Source organism: Physeter macrocephalus, chromosome 17 (assembly GCF_002837175.3).
Source record: "Physeter macrocephalus isolate SW-GA chromosome 17, ASM283717v5, whole genome shotgun sequence".
Lineage (NCBI taxonomy): Eukaryota > Metazoa > Chordata > Mammalia > Artiodactyla > Physeteridae > Physeter > Physeter macrocephalus.
The window spans coordinates 10,946,127-10,962,580 of record NC_041230.1 but is presented as its reverse complement, the minus strand read 5'-3'; the positions used below and the strand labels follow the sequence as shown (position 1 = coordinate 10,962,580).

The following is a 16,454-nucleotide window of genomic DNA, read 5'->3' as shown; positions in this document are numbered from 1 at the left end:
CACCCTACCTCCCTGCCTGCCTGTTCCTCCTAAACCCTACAGCTCTGCTCCATCCTCAGCGCTACAATATCTTTCCGAGCCTCCTGGACTGGGTGCCCGGGCTGCACCAACACCTTTTCCAGAACTTCGGAGGCATGAAGGACCTCATCGCCCGCAGCGTCTGTGACCACCAGGCCTCCCTCGACCCAAACTCTCCGCAGGACTTCATTGATTGCTTCCTTACCAAGATGGCACAGGTAAGCCCTGCCTGGAAGTCTCGTCTCTGGTCTGACCTGCTATCCTGCCTCAAACCAACAAGGATCCCGAGCTGAGCGCGCGTTTGGGTCTAATCTCCCCACGTCCGGGAAGTGAAGCTGGAACACCTGGCTCTGCTGGGGCCACTCGGGGCCTCCGCCAATTAACAGCTCTTTAAGAAATCCTTAAGGATTTGTTATTGTGGGCCCCGCGGCTGAGATTCTCCCTACCCTGCCCTTCCGCGCTCCCCAGCTCCCCCAAGGAAAGAAAGTTAAAGAGAGGAGGGGCTGAAGTGGCACCCAGTAGCAGTTGTGCAGGTCTGTGGGGAACGGGTCGCACAGGATCCGAGCCCGCAGGATCTCCCCCCCCCGGCCCCCCCCCGCCTTGGCTCACATCCCCACCTCTTATCCCCCGCAGGAGAAGCACTTCCACATGGATACTCTGCTGATGACCTCACACAGTCTGCTCTTTGGAGGCTCCGAGACCGTGGGTACCACGCTGCGCCACGCTTTCCTCGCGCTCATGAAGTATCCAAAAGTGCAAGGTGCGAGCGCCGGGAGCCTGGTGGGGAGACCCGCCCACACGGCGCGGTCGAGCACACCCACCCCTTCCGCCTCGAAGCCTCGCCCACGAACAATGAGCTCCCGCCCAGTGTGTCTGGAGTGAGAGCCTCCAGCTCGCGGCTGGGTCGCACAGCCAAACCCGTAAGCCCACCGGAGGGTGACCCCACCCACGTGGTCCCCGCGGTCCACACGGCCTGCCGGGTCTGCCGGGACCCAGACCCCGCCCGCATGATCTTGCTTTGCCGCCCGCCTCTGACCCTGCCCACACAACTCGCGCAGCCCGCCCAGAGCCCGGCCCCAGAGCCTCAGCCACCGGGCCTCCCCAGGAACCCATCTCCTCCCACACAGTCTGAACGGCCCGCACCGCACAGTCTGCGACCCCGCCTCCCCAAACCCCACCTCTGGGTCTTTGGCAAAACCTCGGCCTCCAGGACGCTGTGCGGAGACCGACTGGGTCTTTGCCGCCTGCTTCACCCCCGATTTCTCAGCTCTCCCGCACACCCCACTCACTCCATCCATCCTCCTGCAGCCCTGGTCCTCGAAGCCCCGCCGGCAATCCCATCAGGAGCCTGGACCCCAAGCAGCCCCGAACCCCCTCTGCACAACCCCGCCCCTAGGAGCCCTGGCACGAACGAAACTTACGCCCTCACCTACATCTCTGAACTCAATGCCTCCCTCCGAAGCTCCGGCTAACCTTCACATGAACCCTTGCAGCGCCCCCCGCCCCCCGACTGGAAAGCTTTGACTGGACCCCTTCCACACGCAGGCACACACCTCTTCTCGGCAGAGTCAAGCCTGCTGATACCCTCAATAACGCTCCCCCCTCCACCTCCAGCCCGCGTACGGGAGGAGATCGACCGCGTGTTGGGACGCGCGAGGCTGCCTGCGCTGGAGGACCGAGCGGCCATGCCTTACACAGATGCGGTGATCCACAAGGTGCAGCGCTTCGCAGACGTCATCCCATGAGCTTTCCACACCGCGTCACTCGGGACACGACTTTTCAAGGCTTCCTGCTACCCAGGGTGCGCTGGACACCTGGCAAACGACACCTGAAACCTTAGGAAGAGGCATCCCAGGCTCTTGCAACAGGCATCTGCGGCCCTTAAATCCAGAAACTCAGCCCTATGCCACACCATAGTGGACTAGACCACATCCTGAACCCCAGACTTCTTCCCTCTGACAGGTTCCTTTCCTAAAACCCCTCTCTGAAATCCCCAAGGTCTGAGACTTCATCCTGGGGAGCCCCTGTACCTAAATACTGTTCTCAGAGACCGCACTCCCGCCCCAGGAACCCCAAATCTGTTCCTACAAGGGGGGTATCCCGCATCCCTGCCTCAGACCCCAACAAAACCATTTCCAGCACCCATCACTGAGAACTCTAGACTCCCACACCCTAGACTTCCTGGACCCCTGTGGAGTCCTATGCTCCACCACCCCTTATCATGTCCCCAGGACTCCCAGCTCTGTACAGTGGAAATCCTAGTTTGGGAACCTCCCAGCCCTTCTAACACCACTGATTCGGCCTCTCCACCCACGCGGGGCACGGATATGATCACCCTCTTTAATACAGTCCACTACGACCCCAGCCAATTTCTGACGCCCTGGGAATTCAACCTTGAGCATTTTCTGGATGCCAATCAGTCCTTCAAGAAGAGACCTGCCTTCATGCCTTTCCCAGCCGGTGAGAGTGGTCAGGGACAAGATCCAGTCTTTCTGGCCCAGTATTCCACCTGCATTCCCCAGGCCTAATTCCACTCCCCAAACCCTCTCACTTCTCCGTCCCATCCCATCCTCAGCTTTGGATAGGCAAAGACATTCCTTCTCCTTCCCAACTCTGCTCCTTTTTGGGTGGGGGGACTGTTCTATGAGTGGTAGGATGTTTAGCAGTATCTCTGGCATCTACCCACTAGATGTCAGTAGCAGACCTCCGCCCAGCTGTAAAAAAATCAAAAATGACCCCAGTCATTATTTAATGTCCACTTGGGGGCAAAGCCCAATCCAGTTGGGAAACGCTGGTGGAGAAACTGAAACACACCAAGGGCAGCTGAACCTTCCTCATCTCTAATTAGCCTCTCCTTGAGCCCCAACTGTTACACTTTTTCCTGCTCCCTCAAACCTCCATGACCCTTTCCTTCCACATCACTCTGTTGGTGGTCCCATTTCTTATCCCATAGAGAAAATAGCAATCGGAAGAGAATTAGCTCTTTCTCCACCACTGTGCTCACTCACCTACCAGAATCGGAGCCACATATGCGCCTTCTGGCTTGCGGGATCTTAGTTCCCTGACCAAGGATCAAACCCATGGCCCCTGCAATGGAAGCAGAGTCCTAACCACTGGACCGCCAGGGAATTCCCATAAATGTTTTTATATTTTCCCTGTCCCAGCCCTGGAATCAACCACTTCTCTAAAGAGGCCTGATTCCTTTTATTGGAAGATGGTATTTAGAAACCAAGATCTGGGTATTAGCTGGGCTTATTGCTAGTGGGATATCCTTGTTTATTGGCCCTCTCAGTGGACAAAACTTGGAGAGCTCTCCCTCTTTCTCTCTCAAAAACAATTCATATTGATATCTCTGATTTCGATCTAACACACAGGGTCCATTCTAGCTTTCCCTATTTGAAAATTCTTTTTTTTAAAAAAATTAATTAATTAATTAATTAATTTTTGGCTGTGTTGGGTCTTCATTGCTGTGCGAGGGATTTCTCTAGTTGCGGCGAGCTGTGGCTACTCTTTGTAGCAGTGTACAGCCTTCTCATAGTGGTGACTTCTCTTGTTGCAGAGCACGGGCTCTAGGCACGCAGGCTTCAGTCGTTGTGGCACGTGGGCTCAGTAGTTGTGGCGCATGGACTTAGTTGCTCTACAGCATGTGGGATCTTCCCAGACCAGGCCTCGAACCCATGTCCCCTGCATTGGCAGGCAGATTCTTAACCACTGCATCACCAGGGAAGTCCCATGAAAATTCTTTCCTTGATAGCAAGAATTTGACTCTCATTTTTTTTTTTACAATATATTTCCTTATCTGTTCAACTTTCATATGTACATAAAATAGTCTCACAATTGCTAACCCATACCCAGTGAGAAATAAACTTACTAACTAGAGTGTAGTATTTGTGTACGGTTATTATTGTCTTTAGACATACAATATGCAGTCAAGTTTCTTTTTCCCAAAGTTACTTCAGTTAGTTCTTTTCATCCCCACCCTTTTAAAGTAAAACAGTTACATAAATACAGTATATAATTGGTCATACGGTTAGGTTCAGTTGTTACAGTTTGTATTCCATTTCGAGTTCCCCTACATCCTGGTGGATTTTTAAAATTTACATATGATAAAATTCACTCTTTGTGCTGTACAGTTCTGTGGGTTTCGACAAATGCAGAGTTGTAATCCTACTTACTCACAATGAAGGAGGCTTTTGAGGGACCCTGAGTCCCATTATCCCTTTCTAATTCTATAATATATAATAATTTTGCTGACCCCAGAACTGTGATCAGATGTTAGCCCAAATCCTGGATCCCATGAAAGAATAGAGCTTTTAGCAGTTTTTGTCTTTCTTGTGTTCTGACTGCAAGATCTCCTGCTGCAGAAGAGGCACTGGAGAGGTGGCAGGAAGAGTTCGGGGAGTTGTTGAGGAGCCTCAAGTCTACAGAGTCATGAGCTGCGGGGAAGGGAGACCGAAGGGCAGAGAGAGGGAGAAGCTGAGGGGTAAAGGATGGGCCTGAATAATAGTTTCAGTGGGAAAAGTTTTTGCAAGTGTTTGGCGTGGGCACTGACCAGTCAGAATGGTTGCCAGCCTTTGACAAGAGTATGACTGCCAGAGCCTCCTGGGTGATTCCTAGCACTAGAGCTGCTTATTGAATAAATGAATGAACTGTGTTTTTAATTTGTTTGTTTTGGTTACATGCTCTCTAAGCACCCAAGTGCTCCTCTAGGTTGGGTATCAAGGAATAGGGGGAGTTTGGGGATAGACGTCCCAGTGCTGGCTTCACCATCCCACAGTGGAAGGGAACTCTTTGAAGGCTCCAAGCCCCTCTGCATTGTCCATGAGAATTGTTTTTTTCCATGAGAACTTTTCTTCAGAACCTGGTACCTGGACAGCACCACTCTGTGCCTGGGTAGGTGGGCTGTGCACAGGGGCCATACTAGATGCTATGCCTGGGGAGGGAGGATGGAGTAGCCCCAAAGGACACAGCTCCGGGTCTTCAAAGGAATCAGAAATTGGGAGTAGTTAACACACACCAGTCAGAATGGCCACTGTCCAAAAGTCCACAAATAACAAGTACTGGTATGGGTGGGGGGAAAAAGGAACCCTCCTACACCGTTGGTGGGCATGTAAATTGGTGCAGCCACTATGAAAAACAGTATGGCGGTTCCTTAAAAAACTAAAAGTAGAGTTACCATATGATCCAGCAATTCCACTCCTGGGGATATATACGGAGAAAACTCTAACTCGAACAGATACGTGTACCCCAATGTTCATAGCAGCACTATTGACAATAGCCAAGACATGGAAGCAACCTAAATGTCCATCGACAGAGGAATGGATAAAGAAATTGTGGTATACACAAATATACAGTGGACGATTACTCAGCCATAAAAAAGATCGAAATAATACCATTTGCAGCAACATGGGTGGACTTAAAGATTATCGTATTAAGTGAAGTAAGTCAGACAGAGAAAGGCAAATACCATGTGATATCACTTATATGAGGAATCTAAAAAAAGGATACAAAGGAACTTATTTACAAAGCAGAAATAGACGCACAGACATAGAAAACAAACTTATGGTTACCAAAGGAGAAGGTGGTGGGGGGATAAATTAGGAGTTTGGGATTAACATATTCACACAAACTATATATAAAAAATAGATAAACAACAAGGAACTATATTCAATATTTTGTAATAATCTATAATGGAAAAGAATCTGAAAAAGTTTATATACCTTACATACAAATATATATATTATATATATAGCTGAATCACTTTGCGGTACACCTGAAACTAACACAACATTGTAAATGAACTATACTTCAGTTAAAAAAAAAAGAATTTGGGAAGATTTGGTGATGGAACAAGAACTTGGTTGGCTCAAAGTCCTCTTCTAATACCATGTGAAACACATTTTTAAAAGTCTGCAAGCTGGATTTAGCTCCACAGACTGTCTTCTCTGTTCTCCTGACTCATCTGCGTGGCTCATTCCCTCACTTCATTCAGGTGTTTGCTCAAAGTCTCCTCACAGAAGCCTGCTCTGACCATTCTATCAGAAAGAGCCACCTCCATTCCTCTGCAGCTGTTACCTGCTGTATTCCCTGAGGCACTCACTACTCCCTGACATTAGAAGAGACATGTGTTTATCTATTTACAGCCTCTCTGCCCTCCTAGAAATTAAACCCCAAGAGAGCGGGACTTATGTCTGTTTGCTACTGTGTCCACATTGCTTGACACATAAGTGCTCGAGGAATGTTTAGTGAATCAGTAGACGTTATGGAGGTGTGGACTCTGGAGTGAGGCAGACCTGGGCATGAATCGCAGCTCTGCCTCATCCTTTCTGGGTGTCCTAGATAAGGGACCACTCCTTTCTGAGCCTCAGTGACCTTGTCTGACAAATGGGGATGTTGGTCTCTGCACCAAAGGGTTGTTGAGGGAACTCAGTGAACTCAAGCATGTCACAGGCTTAGCAGAGCACCTGACGGTGTGAACAGCTGGTACCTGAGAACTGTTCTTAATCCTTCCTGGGCCTCCCAAAGCCCAGGTAAACGTAGCCTGATATTCTCTCCCTGGGTGAGGCACGGATGAAAAGGGAGAGAGAATTCCAAAGAAGAGGCTGAGGTGCTTTGTGCAGTGTCAGTTTACAGCCCTGAAGCTGAGTTGTGCCCCAGTCCTGAACCTTTCCTCTATGTCAGCGGCAGGTGAGGGTGAGAGAAGGGGTGGAGAGAAATGAGAGCTCCAGTCCCACCAAGCACAGCCCAGCTCTGAGACCCCCTTGCCACCCCAGGAAAGCTTTAGAAGGGGTTTGAATCATTGCATTCTAGAACCTGAGAATCCCAAACCCACCCCACTGACATTAATACCTGGATTCTTACAGAAGGGAGAGAGAATAAATTGCCCCCATGTCCACCAAATCCTTTCCTGAGCCTACATCCTTTCCTACATCTGCCTGTGGGAGTGCAAGGTGGCACTGTCTCCTTCCCCTCCGCTCCTGGGCACAGCGAGCTCCCTGAAGAAAAGAGCACTCGCCTCCCCCCAGAGCCTTCTCCATTACAACCCTCCCCCTCACTGTCCCTTCAGCCTCCCTTCGGCGTGTAAAGGGTCAAGGGCAGGGGGGGATGTGGCTTCCTTCTTCAGTCATAGACTTGGAGCGTTGGCCTGGGGTTGAAAGCAGAGATAGGGGAGCTAATGAAGTGAAGACAGACTTCAGGAACTGGGGATTTGAGTGAGGCAGAAGGAGAGGAACTCCCCCCTCCTTCTGGGAGCACATCAGTGTGGGTGAGAACTACCCATTAAGCAGTTCTACTACGCAGAGCAACGATGGCTGGATTGCAGAAGAATACGCAAAGGAGAAACAGAGGAACGCACGCTTGGACGAAGTCAAACAACCACAGATGTTCCATCTCAGCAGAACAGATGACAGTCGGGTGAATATTACTGAAGGACTGCGAGGAAAGGCTACAAGTACAGGAGCTTCAAAGAAGGGGGAGGAAGGGGAGGAAGGCGCACAAATCAGAAAAACACAGGAAGACGTCAGGAAGGGAGTTATCACACAAGCTGACAGTCAAAGGCACACTCCGGGAGGTGGGAGACCCCAGAGGTGAGAGCGAAAGACAGATGGAGAAGGGGGCCTGATGAAGCAGCCCAAATCACCTGCTGGTCATCTCTCAGGTCCCTAGGGGGATTTAAATGTAGGGGGCAATGGACCTAGAGACTGTCATGCAGCGTGAAGTAAGTCAGAAAGAGAAGAATATTGTATGTTAGCGCATATGTGTGGAATCTAGAAAAATGGTATAGATAATATTATTTGCAGAGCAGAGATAGAGACACAGATGTAGAGAACAAATGTATGGATACCAAGGGGGAAAGGGGGGGTAGGATGAATTGGGAGATTGGGATTGACATATATACACTATCGATACTATATATAAAATAGATCACTAATGAGAACCTTCTGTATAGCACAGGGAACTCAACTCAGTGCTCTGTGGTGATCTGAACGGGAAGGAAATCCAAAAAAGAGGGGATATATGTATATATATAGCTGATTCACTTTGCAGTACAGTAGAAACTAACACAACACTGTAAAGCAACTATACTCCAATAAAAATTAATTAAAAAATAAAATAAAGTAAAATAAAATAAAATAAGTGTAGGGGGAAGGATTGGGGTATTCAAGGGCTTTGGATGCTGGGCTGAGGAACCCAGACTTTGTTTCCTAGGTCCCTAAACAAGGATGCTGAGGGGTCTCACTGTACACAATGTTTAACTCTTGGTTGACTAGTCAAGACGAGCCTAGGAATCTCCTGGCTGAGAGCGGAGGCAGAGGGGACCCTCACGATGTCCATACTCAGAGGATGAAGGAGATGAATTTACTGGCGAATTAGGGAGTGATGCCACAGGGGATGCATGACTGCTCTCTCTGACCCGGTCTCCACCATCACGGATCCTGTCAATTTCTACCCGAATCACTACTTACCTCCTCTTCTGCCTCTAGTCTCCAGCTCCTAGGTGGAACCAGAGGAATCTTCCTCAATATGACCATGTCCCTCATTAATCAAGTCAACAAGTATTAATCGAGGACCAACTAACTGCAGTTGACCCTTGAACAACACGGGTTTGAATTGTATTGCGGGTCCACTTGACTTGGATTTTTTTTCAGGAAATATGTACTATATGTACATGATCAGGGTTGGTTGAATCTGCAGATGTGGAACAGGATTCGGAGGACCGGCTGTAAAGTTACAGGCGGATTTTCCATTGCCAGGAGGCAGCTCCTCCAAACGCTGCATTGTTCAAGGGTCAACTGTACAGTTACTGGGAATACAGCAAAGAAAACAGAAAAAAAAGAAAAAGCCCTGTTCTCACAGAGTTGACACTCTAGTCGGGCTGTCTCCTGTGTACAGCTGTGAGAATTTTTCTAGGGTCGATTGCCAGGAGTGGAATTGCTGGGTTGCAGTATATGTGCAACTTGAACTCGGCTAGGCATTGCCAAATTGCTCTGCAAAGTTAGCTTAACTAATTTATACTCCCACCCACAGTATATAAAGATTCCTGTGTTGTCCTTCAATATTTGCTCCTATCAATTATAAACTTTTGCTAATCTGACGCGTGTGAAATATCTCGTTTTAATTTACTTTTCTCCAAATGATTACTGGGTTGAGCATTTCATGTGTGTATCAGCCATTCCCTTTCCTCCTCTGTGAACTGCCTTTTAATACCTTTTGGCTTTTTTCTTGTTGGTTTATAGGAATTTAGTCTGATCACTAATTCTTTGTTGGAGGGGCCAGTCCCTTTTTAAGAGCTCGTCTGACTGGGTCAGGTCCTCCCCGGATAATCTCATTTATGATTAACTCAAAAATCAAGAGATTTGGGACTCTAATTTCATCTGCAAAATCCCCTTCGTCATGGAATGTAACATAGTCAGGGGAGTGACAATGCCATCCTATTCATATATCCTGCCCACACTTAAGGGAAGGGGATTATATGGAGGTATGGGTCAGGCAGAATCATTTTCAGAATTCTGCTTGTCACAAATATTGTAAGAAGTGAAACAATTTTTTTTCTTCTTAAAGGAGTTTTTGGTCTCATAGATTCTACTTTTTTTTTTTCTCTCACTAGATTACCATTTACCGGTTTATTATAAAGAATATTAAAGGATACAAATCAACAGGCAGATGAAGGGATACACAGAGGGAGGTCCTGAACAAAGGAGCCCCTGTCTTCGTGGAGTTTGGGACCTGGCACGTGGAAGCGTTCTGGTTCCCTAACTTAGAAGCTCTCTACTGTTTTGTTTGTTTGTGTGTGTGTGTGTGTGTGTTGTTGTTGTTGTTTTGTGCTTCACTCATTTCTGCTATTTGAATGCCAGGCTGAGGAGCCCAGACTTTGTTTCCTAGGTCCCTAAATAAGGATGCTGAGTGGTCTCACTGTACACAGTGTTTAACTCTTGGTTGACTAGTAAAGGCGAGCTTAGCAATCTCCTGGCTGAGAGCAGAGGCAGAGACCCTCACGGGTCTCTTTCTTTGACCTTTTAAAAAGTCTTGCTCTGTAATTATTTAAACAAATTTTTCCTGTATTGGATGCTGAACTCATTAATTTTCAGTTTTCTTATTTTCATATAAGCACTTCTCTCTGAAGTCTGTATCCTTTAAGTATTGAGATGTAATGATTTCATCATTCAGCTCTAAACGTTTTCAATATCCAATATGATTTCTACTTGGTCCATTCATTGTATAGAAGTATGCTTTAAAATTTCTGAGCATTTTGGTGTTTGTTTTTCTCTTTTTGTTATTGATTTCTATTTTTTTTTACATTGTGGACAGACAGTATTGTCTATACTATTATTCCATTAACATTTATTAAGGTTTGTATCTTGGCCTGGTATGCGGCTAGTATATGTAAAATTTCCATGTGTGTTTGAAAATAGTGAGGGTTCTCTAAGAGTTTAGGGTCCTCTAGCTGTTAAATGGGTCTACCTAATTAAGCATTTTTTCAAATATTCTATACTTTTACTATTTTAAAAAAAAATCTGTTTGATTTATCAGTTACTCATGGGGATAAGTTAAAGTCTTGTAATTTAGGGCTATATTGTTATGTGTCAGGATTTTTATGTTTTCCAGGTGCATAGGTCCTTTTTTCACAATATTCCTGTTATTCCTAATAATTTCTTTTTGCCATAGTGTCGATCTTGTTTCATATAAGTATGTATAACCACATTGTCTTTTTTTCAGGAGACATTAGGCTGGTATACCCTCTCCTATTTATTTATCTTCATCTTTACTGTGTCTTGTGTGATTTATTTTTTATTCAGTCTGTGAGTGTGGGTCATGGGGGGGTTATTAATTGCTGAGTATGATCTGGTTTTACTTATTATTATTTTTTAGATTTAATTTTTAAAATTGAAGCATAGGGACTTCACCTGGAGGTCCAATGGTTAAGACTCTGTGCTTCCACTGCAGGGGGCACGGGTTCGATTCCTGGTTGGAGTAACTAAGATCCTGCATGCTGCGCCGCAAGGCCAAACAAACAAAAATATTGAAGTATAGTTGATTTACGATGCTGTGTTAATTTCTGCTGTACAGCAAAGTGATTCAGTTATACATATATTTACATTCTTATTTTTTTACCCCTCTAGGTGGTCACAAAGCACCGAGCTGATCTCCCTGTGCTATGCGGCTGCTTCCCACTAGCTATCTGTTTTACATTTGGTAGTGTATATATGTCCATGCCACTCTCTCACACTCTTTAACTTTGTCCCAGCTTCCCCTTCCCCTTCCCCGTGTCCTCAAGTCCATTCTCTAGCAGGTCTGCGTCTTTATTCCCGTCCTGCCCATAGGTTCTTCATGACCTTTTTTTTTTTCTTTTTTTAGATTCCATATATATGTGTTAGCATACGGTATTTGTCTTTCTCTTTCTGACTTACTTTGCTTAGTATAATAATCTCTAGGTCCATCCATGTTGCTGCAAATGGCATTATTTCATTCATTTTTTATGGCTGATTATTATTCCTTTGTATATACAAAGGAATACTAATTACCCATAAAAAATGAATGAAATAATGTACCACATCTTCTTTATTCATTCGTCTGTTGATGAACATTTAGGTTGTTTCCATGTCTTGGCTATTGTGAATAGTGCTGCTATGAACATAGGGTTGCAGGTATCTTTTTGCATTATAGTTTTGTCTGGATATATGCCCAGGCGAGGGATTGCTGGATTATATGGCAACTCTACTTTTAGTTTTTTGAGGAACTTCCATACTGTTTTCCATAGTGGCTGTACCAACTTACATTCCTACCAACAGTGAGGGAGAGTTCCCTTTTCTCCATACCCTCTCCAGCACTTGTTATTTGTAGACTTTTTAAGGATGGCCATTCTGACTGGTGCAAGGTGGTACCTCACTGTAGTTTTGATTTGCATTTCTCTAATAATTAGCGATGTTGGGCACCTTTTCATGTGCCTGTTAGCCATCTGTATGTCTTCTTTGGAGAAATGTCTGTTGAGGTCTCCTACCCATTTTTTGTTCAGGTTGTATGTTTTTTTTTTGTTGAGTTGTGTGAGCTGCTTGTATATTTTGGAAATTAAGCCTTTGTCGGTCACATAATTTGCAAATACTTTCTCCCAGTCCATAGGTTGTCTTTTTGTTTTGTTTATGGCTTCCTTTACAGTGCAAAACTTGTAAGTTTGATTAGGTCCCATTTGTTTATTTTAGCTTTTATTTCTATTGCCTTGAGAGAGTGACCTAAGAAGACATTGGTGGGAATTCCCTGGTGGTCCAGGGGTTAGAACTCCATGCTTTCACTGCCAAGGTCCCAGGTTCAGCCCTGGTTGGGGAACTAAGATCCTATAAGCTCAGTGGTGCAGCCAAAAAAAAAAAAAAAAAAAACGCATTGATACTGTTTATGTCAGAGAATGTTTTGCCTATGTTCTCTTCTAGGAGATTTATAGTGTCATGTCCTATATTTAAGTCTTTAAGCCATTTTGCATTTATTTTTGTGTATGGCACCATACTGTTTTAATTATTGTAGGTTTGTAATATATTTTGAAATCAGGAAGTGTTATGCTTCCAGCTTTGTTTTTTTCTTTTTTTCCCTCAAGATTGTTTAGGCTATTTGGTGATCCCTTGTGGTTCCATATTAATTTTTGGATTGTTTTTTCTATTTTTGTGAAAAATGCTATTGGAATTTTGATAGGCATTGCATAGAGTCCATAGATCACTTTAGGTAGTATGAACATTATTAACAAATACTGTCTTCCATCTTTTTGAGTGCCTTTTGGACATCTGTATGTCTTCTTTGGAAAAATGTCTATTCAGCTCTTCTACCCATTTTTAAAATTTATTTATTATTATTATTATTTTTGGCTGCATCAGGTCTTCATTGTGGCATGCAGGATCTTTGTTGAGGCATGCAGGATCTTTTTGTTGCAGTGTGTGGGCTCTTCATTGCAGCGTGTGGGTTTCTCTCTAGTAGTGGCATGCAGGTTTTCTCTCTCTAGTTGAGGCGTGCAGGCTCAGTAGTTGTGGCGTGAGGGCTTAGTTGCCTCTCGGCATGTGGGATCTTTGTTCCCCAACCAGGAATTGAACTCATGTTTCCATGTCTTGGCTATTGTGAATAGTGCTGCTATGAACATAGGGTTGCAGGTATCTTTTTGAATTATAGTTTTGTCTGGATATATGCCCAGGCGAGGGATTGCTGGATTATATGGCAACTCTACTTGCATTGGAAGGCAGATTCTTTACCACTGGACCACCAGGGAAGTCCCTCTTCTACCCATTAAAAACATTTTTTTTATTGTTAGTTGTAAGCATTCTCTATATATTTTGGATAGTCACTCCTTTTCAGATATATGATTTGCAAATATCTTCCCCTATTCAGTAGGTTGTCTCTGTTTGGTTGTTCTTGTTGATCATTTCCTTTACTGTGCAGAAGCTTTTGAGTTTTAGAACTTCCATACTGTTTTCCATAGTGGCTGTACCAACTTACATTCCTACCAACAGTGAGGGAGAGTTCCCTTTTCTCCATACCCTCTCCAGCACTTGTTATTTGTAGACTTTTTAAGGATGGCCATTCTGACTGGTGCAAGGTGGTACCTCACTGTAGTTTTGATTTGCATTTCTCTAATAATTAGCGATGTTGGGCACCTTTTCATGTGCCTGTTAGCCTCCATGACCTTCCCTGAGTTCCAAAGGGCAGATTCGAACATTGTTAATACAGGAAGGGAAGGGATGCAGAGTCAAGGGAGGAACAGCCAAGAAACAATAGTACAGCCTTGGGGCAGGGTCCTGGTTCCACCTCAAGGGACACACATAGCAATATATTTAGACCCTTTTATAGAATTAAAACCAAACAAATGGAAGATGTCACTATTCTCCATACCAGAGAAGACCTCCTGAGGTTAGACTAAAGGAACCAGAGACGCTCATCAAGAAGATTACCTGAGATGAGATTAAAGGAGTGCAGGCCCTGCGCACACCCTAATCTTATCAGCGACCCACCCTTGAACTATTGCTATAAAACTCTTCATCAAATCCTCCCAGGTTGGAACACAGTTTTAGAGGGCAGGAGACCACTGTGTCCCCCTTTGCCTGGCAAAGCAATAAAGCTATTCTTTTCTACTTCACCCAAAACTCTGTCTCTGAGATTTGATTTGGCACTGGTGTACAGAAGCTGAGATTTTGGCATCAAAATCAGGACGTATGATACCTCCAGTTAGGTTCTTCCTTGTCAAGATGCTTCCAGCTAAGTTCTTCTTTCTCAAGATGCTTTTACTATCAGGGTCTTTTGTGGTTCCATACAATTTTAGGATTGTTTTTTCTATTTTTGTGAAAAATGCTATTGGAATTTTGATAGGCATTGCATAGAGTCCATAGATCACTTTAGGTAGTATGAACATTATTAACAAATACTGTCTTCCATCTTTTTGAGTGCCTTTTGGACATCTGTATGTCTTCTTTGGAAAAATGTCTATTCAGCTCTTCTACCCATTTTTAAAATTTATTTATTATTATTATTATTTTTGGCTGCATCAGGTCTTCATTGTGGCATGCAGGATCTTTGTTGAGGCATGCAGGATCTTTTTGTTGCAGTGTGTGGGCTCTTCATTGCAGCGTGTGGGTTTCTCTCTAGTAGTGGCATGCAGGTTTTCTCTCTCTAGTTGAGGCGTGCAGGCTCAGTAGTTGTGGCGTGAGGGCTTAGTTGCCTCTCGGCATGTGGGATCTTTGTTCCCCAACCAGGAATTGAACTCATGTCCCCTGCATTGGAAGGCAGATTCTTTACCACTGGACCACCAGGGAAGTCCCTCTTCTACCCATTAAAAACATTTTTTTTATTGTTAGTTGTAAGCATTCTCTATATATTTTGGATAGTCACTCCTTTTCAGATATATGATTTGCAAATATCTTCCCCTATTCAGTAGGTTGTCTCTGTTTGGTTGTTCTTGTTGATCATTTCCTTTACTGTGCAGAAGCTTTTGAGTTTTATGTAGTCCCATTTGTTTATTTTTGCTTTTGTTTCCCTTGCCTGAGGAGACATATCCAGTAAGATATTGCTAACACTGATGTTCAAAATACTGAAAAATTCCTCTTCAATTTTTTGGGAAGAGTTTGAGAAAGATTGGCATTAATTCTTCTTTAAATATTTGGTAGAATTCACCAATGAAGCAATCTTGTCCTGGGCTTTCTTTGTTGGGAAGTTTTTGATTACTAATTCAATCTCCTTACTAGATATAGATTTGTTCATATTCTCTGTTTCTTCATGATTCAGTCTGTCTAGGTAGGTTGAATGTTTCTAGGAATTTGTCTATTTCTTTTAGGTTATCCAACTTATTGGTGTATAATCTTTGTTGTACCCGATTATCTGTGCCCACTATGGCATATTTTAGAGTAATGAGTGCTATGACCATGGGGAATTTAAGCAAGGCAATAGTTCCAATGGCTAATATGGGCATTCCTGTTGGTCTTTCACTTTATATTCAGCAACTCCCTTAAGATTATAGGGAGTATCTTGTATAAATTTAGTGGGGTCTCCAGGTGTAACTGTAATTTGAGCCCTTGTATTGATTACGATAACAAAGCCTTGCCAATTGGCACATTTCAGCACATGTTAAAGTTAATTTGGAATCTGTGTGTAAAGGCACAAAAGCTCTTCAGTCCCTTTAATCTTTTGAATGTATAAATTCTTTCAGTAAATCTTGGATTTGCAATTAGGTCAAATTGGGGACTTCTTTCTCTAGTTTTCGTTTTGTTTTGTTTTCTCTCCCTGTATTCATAGCCCTCGCTCTCTCTCTATCCCCCCACCTTCTCTCCTCCCTCTCTTCCTCTTCCTTCCTCCCTCCCTCCCCCTTTCTTTCTTTCTTCCTTCCTTCCTTCTTTCCTTTCTCTCTCTCTCTCTCTCTCTTTCTTTCTTTCTTTCTTTCTTTCTTTCTTTCTTTCTTTTTCTCACTGGATATACTTCCGGGGAGGCGGTGGATATCTCTACTCTACTCGTATTTATACATTTCTTATTCCAGAGACCTTCGAATCAGTATTTTCAGGGTTAGGGTCATCTCCCATGTTGATAGTTACTTTGTAAGGCTTAAGTCAAACTTGCATGAACCCCTTCACTGTGCCACGGTGTTTCCACAAATGTTTTCCCCTGTAACCCTGAGGATCAAGATCTTTGTTGCAACAGAGGAATGGGCAGCAGCAGAGGTATTTAAGGGTCCTGGTGAGCAGTCTGCTCTTAGGAGGGTGGACCTCAGCATGCCACCTAATGACTACTTTCCTCCTTCTCCCTCTCTCTCTCTTCCTTTCTAAAGATAGCTCTTTCATGAGCAATCACCTGATGGGTCCATATGTTGTGCAGGGTATAGTCATTCCCTTGAGTGTTCTCTCTGTTTCTCCATATCTATATCCATATTTATATATCAGAAATTTTAGCACTGATTCAATAATTTATCAAATTTACAGCCT

At 44.5% G+C, this 16,454-nt stretch overlaps 1 protein-coding gene across 1 annotated transcript in view; it reads left to right on the top strand.

Annotated features, from left to right (window-relative positions):
• LOC102978003 (cytochrome P450 2F5) overlaps window positions 1-16,454 on the top strand; it is an 86,373-nt gene that overhangs the window by 2,005 nt on the left and 67,914 nt on the right. The window contains 5 exon segments of the mRNA XM_024132737.1: window positions 60-236; window positions 652-778; window positions 1,633-1,752; window positions 1,755-1,814; window positions 2,332-2,478. Of these exon segments, the coding sequence (XP_023988505.1) occupies window positions 60-236; window positions 652-778; window positions 1,633-1,752; window positions 1,755-1,814; window positions 2,332-2,478 (631 nt within the window).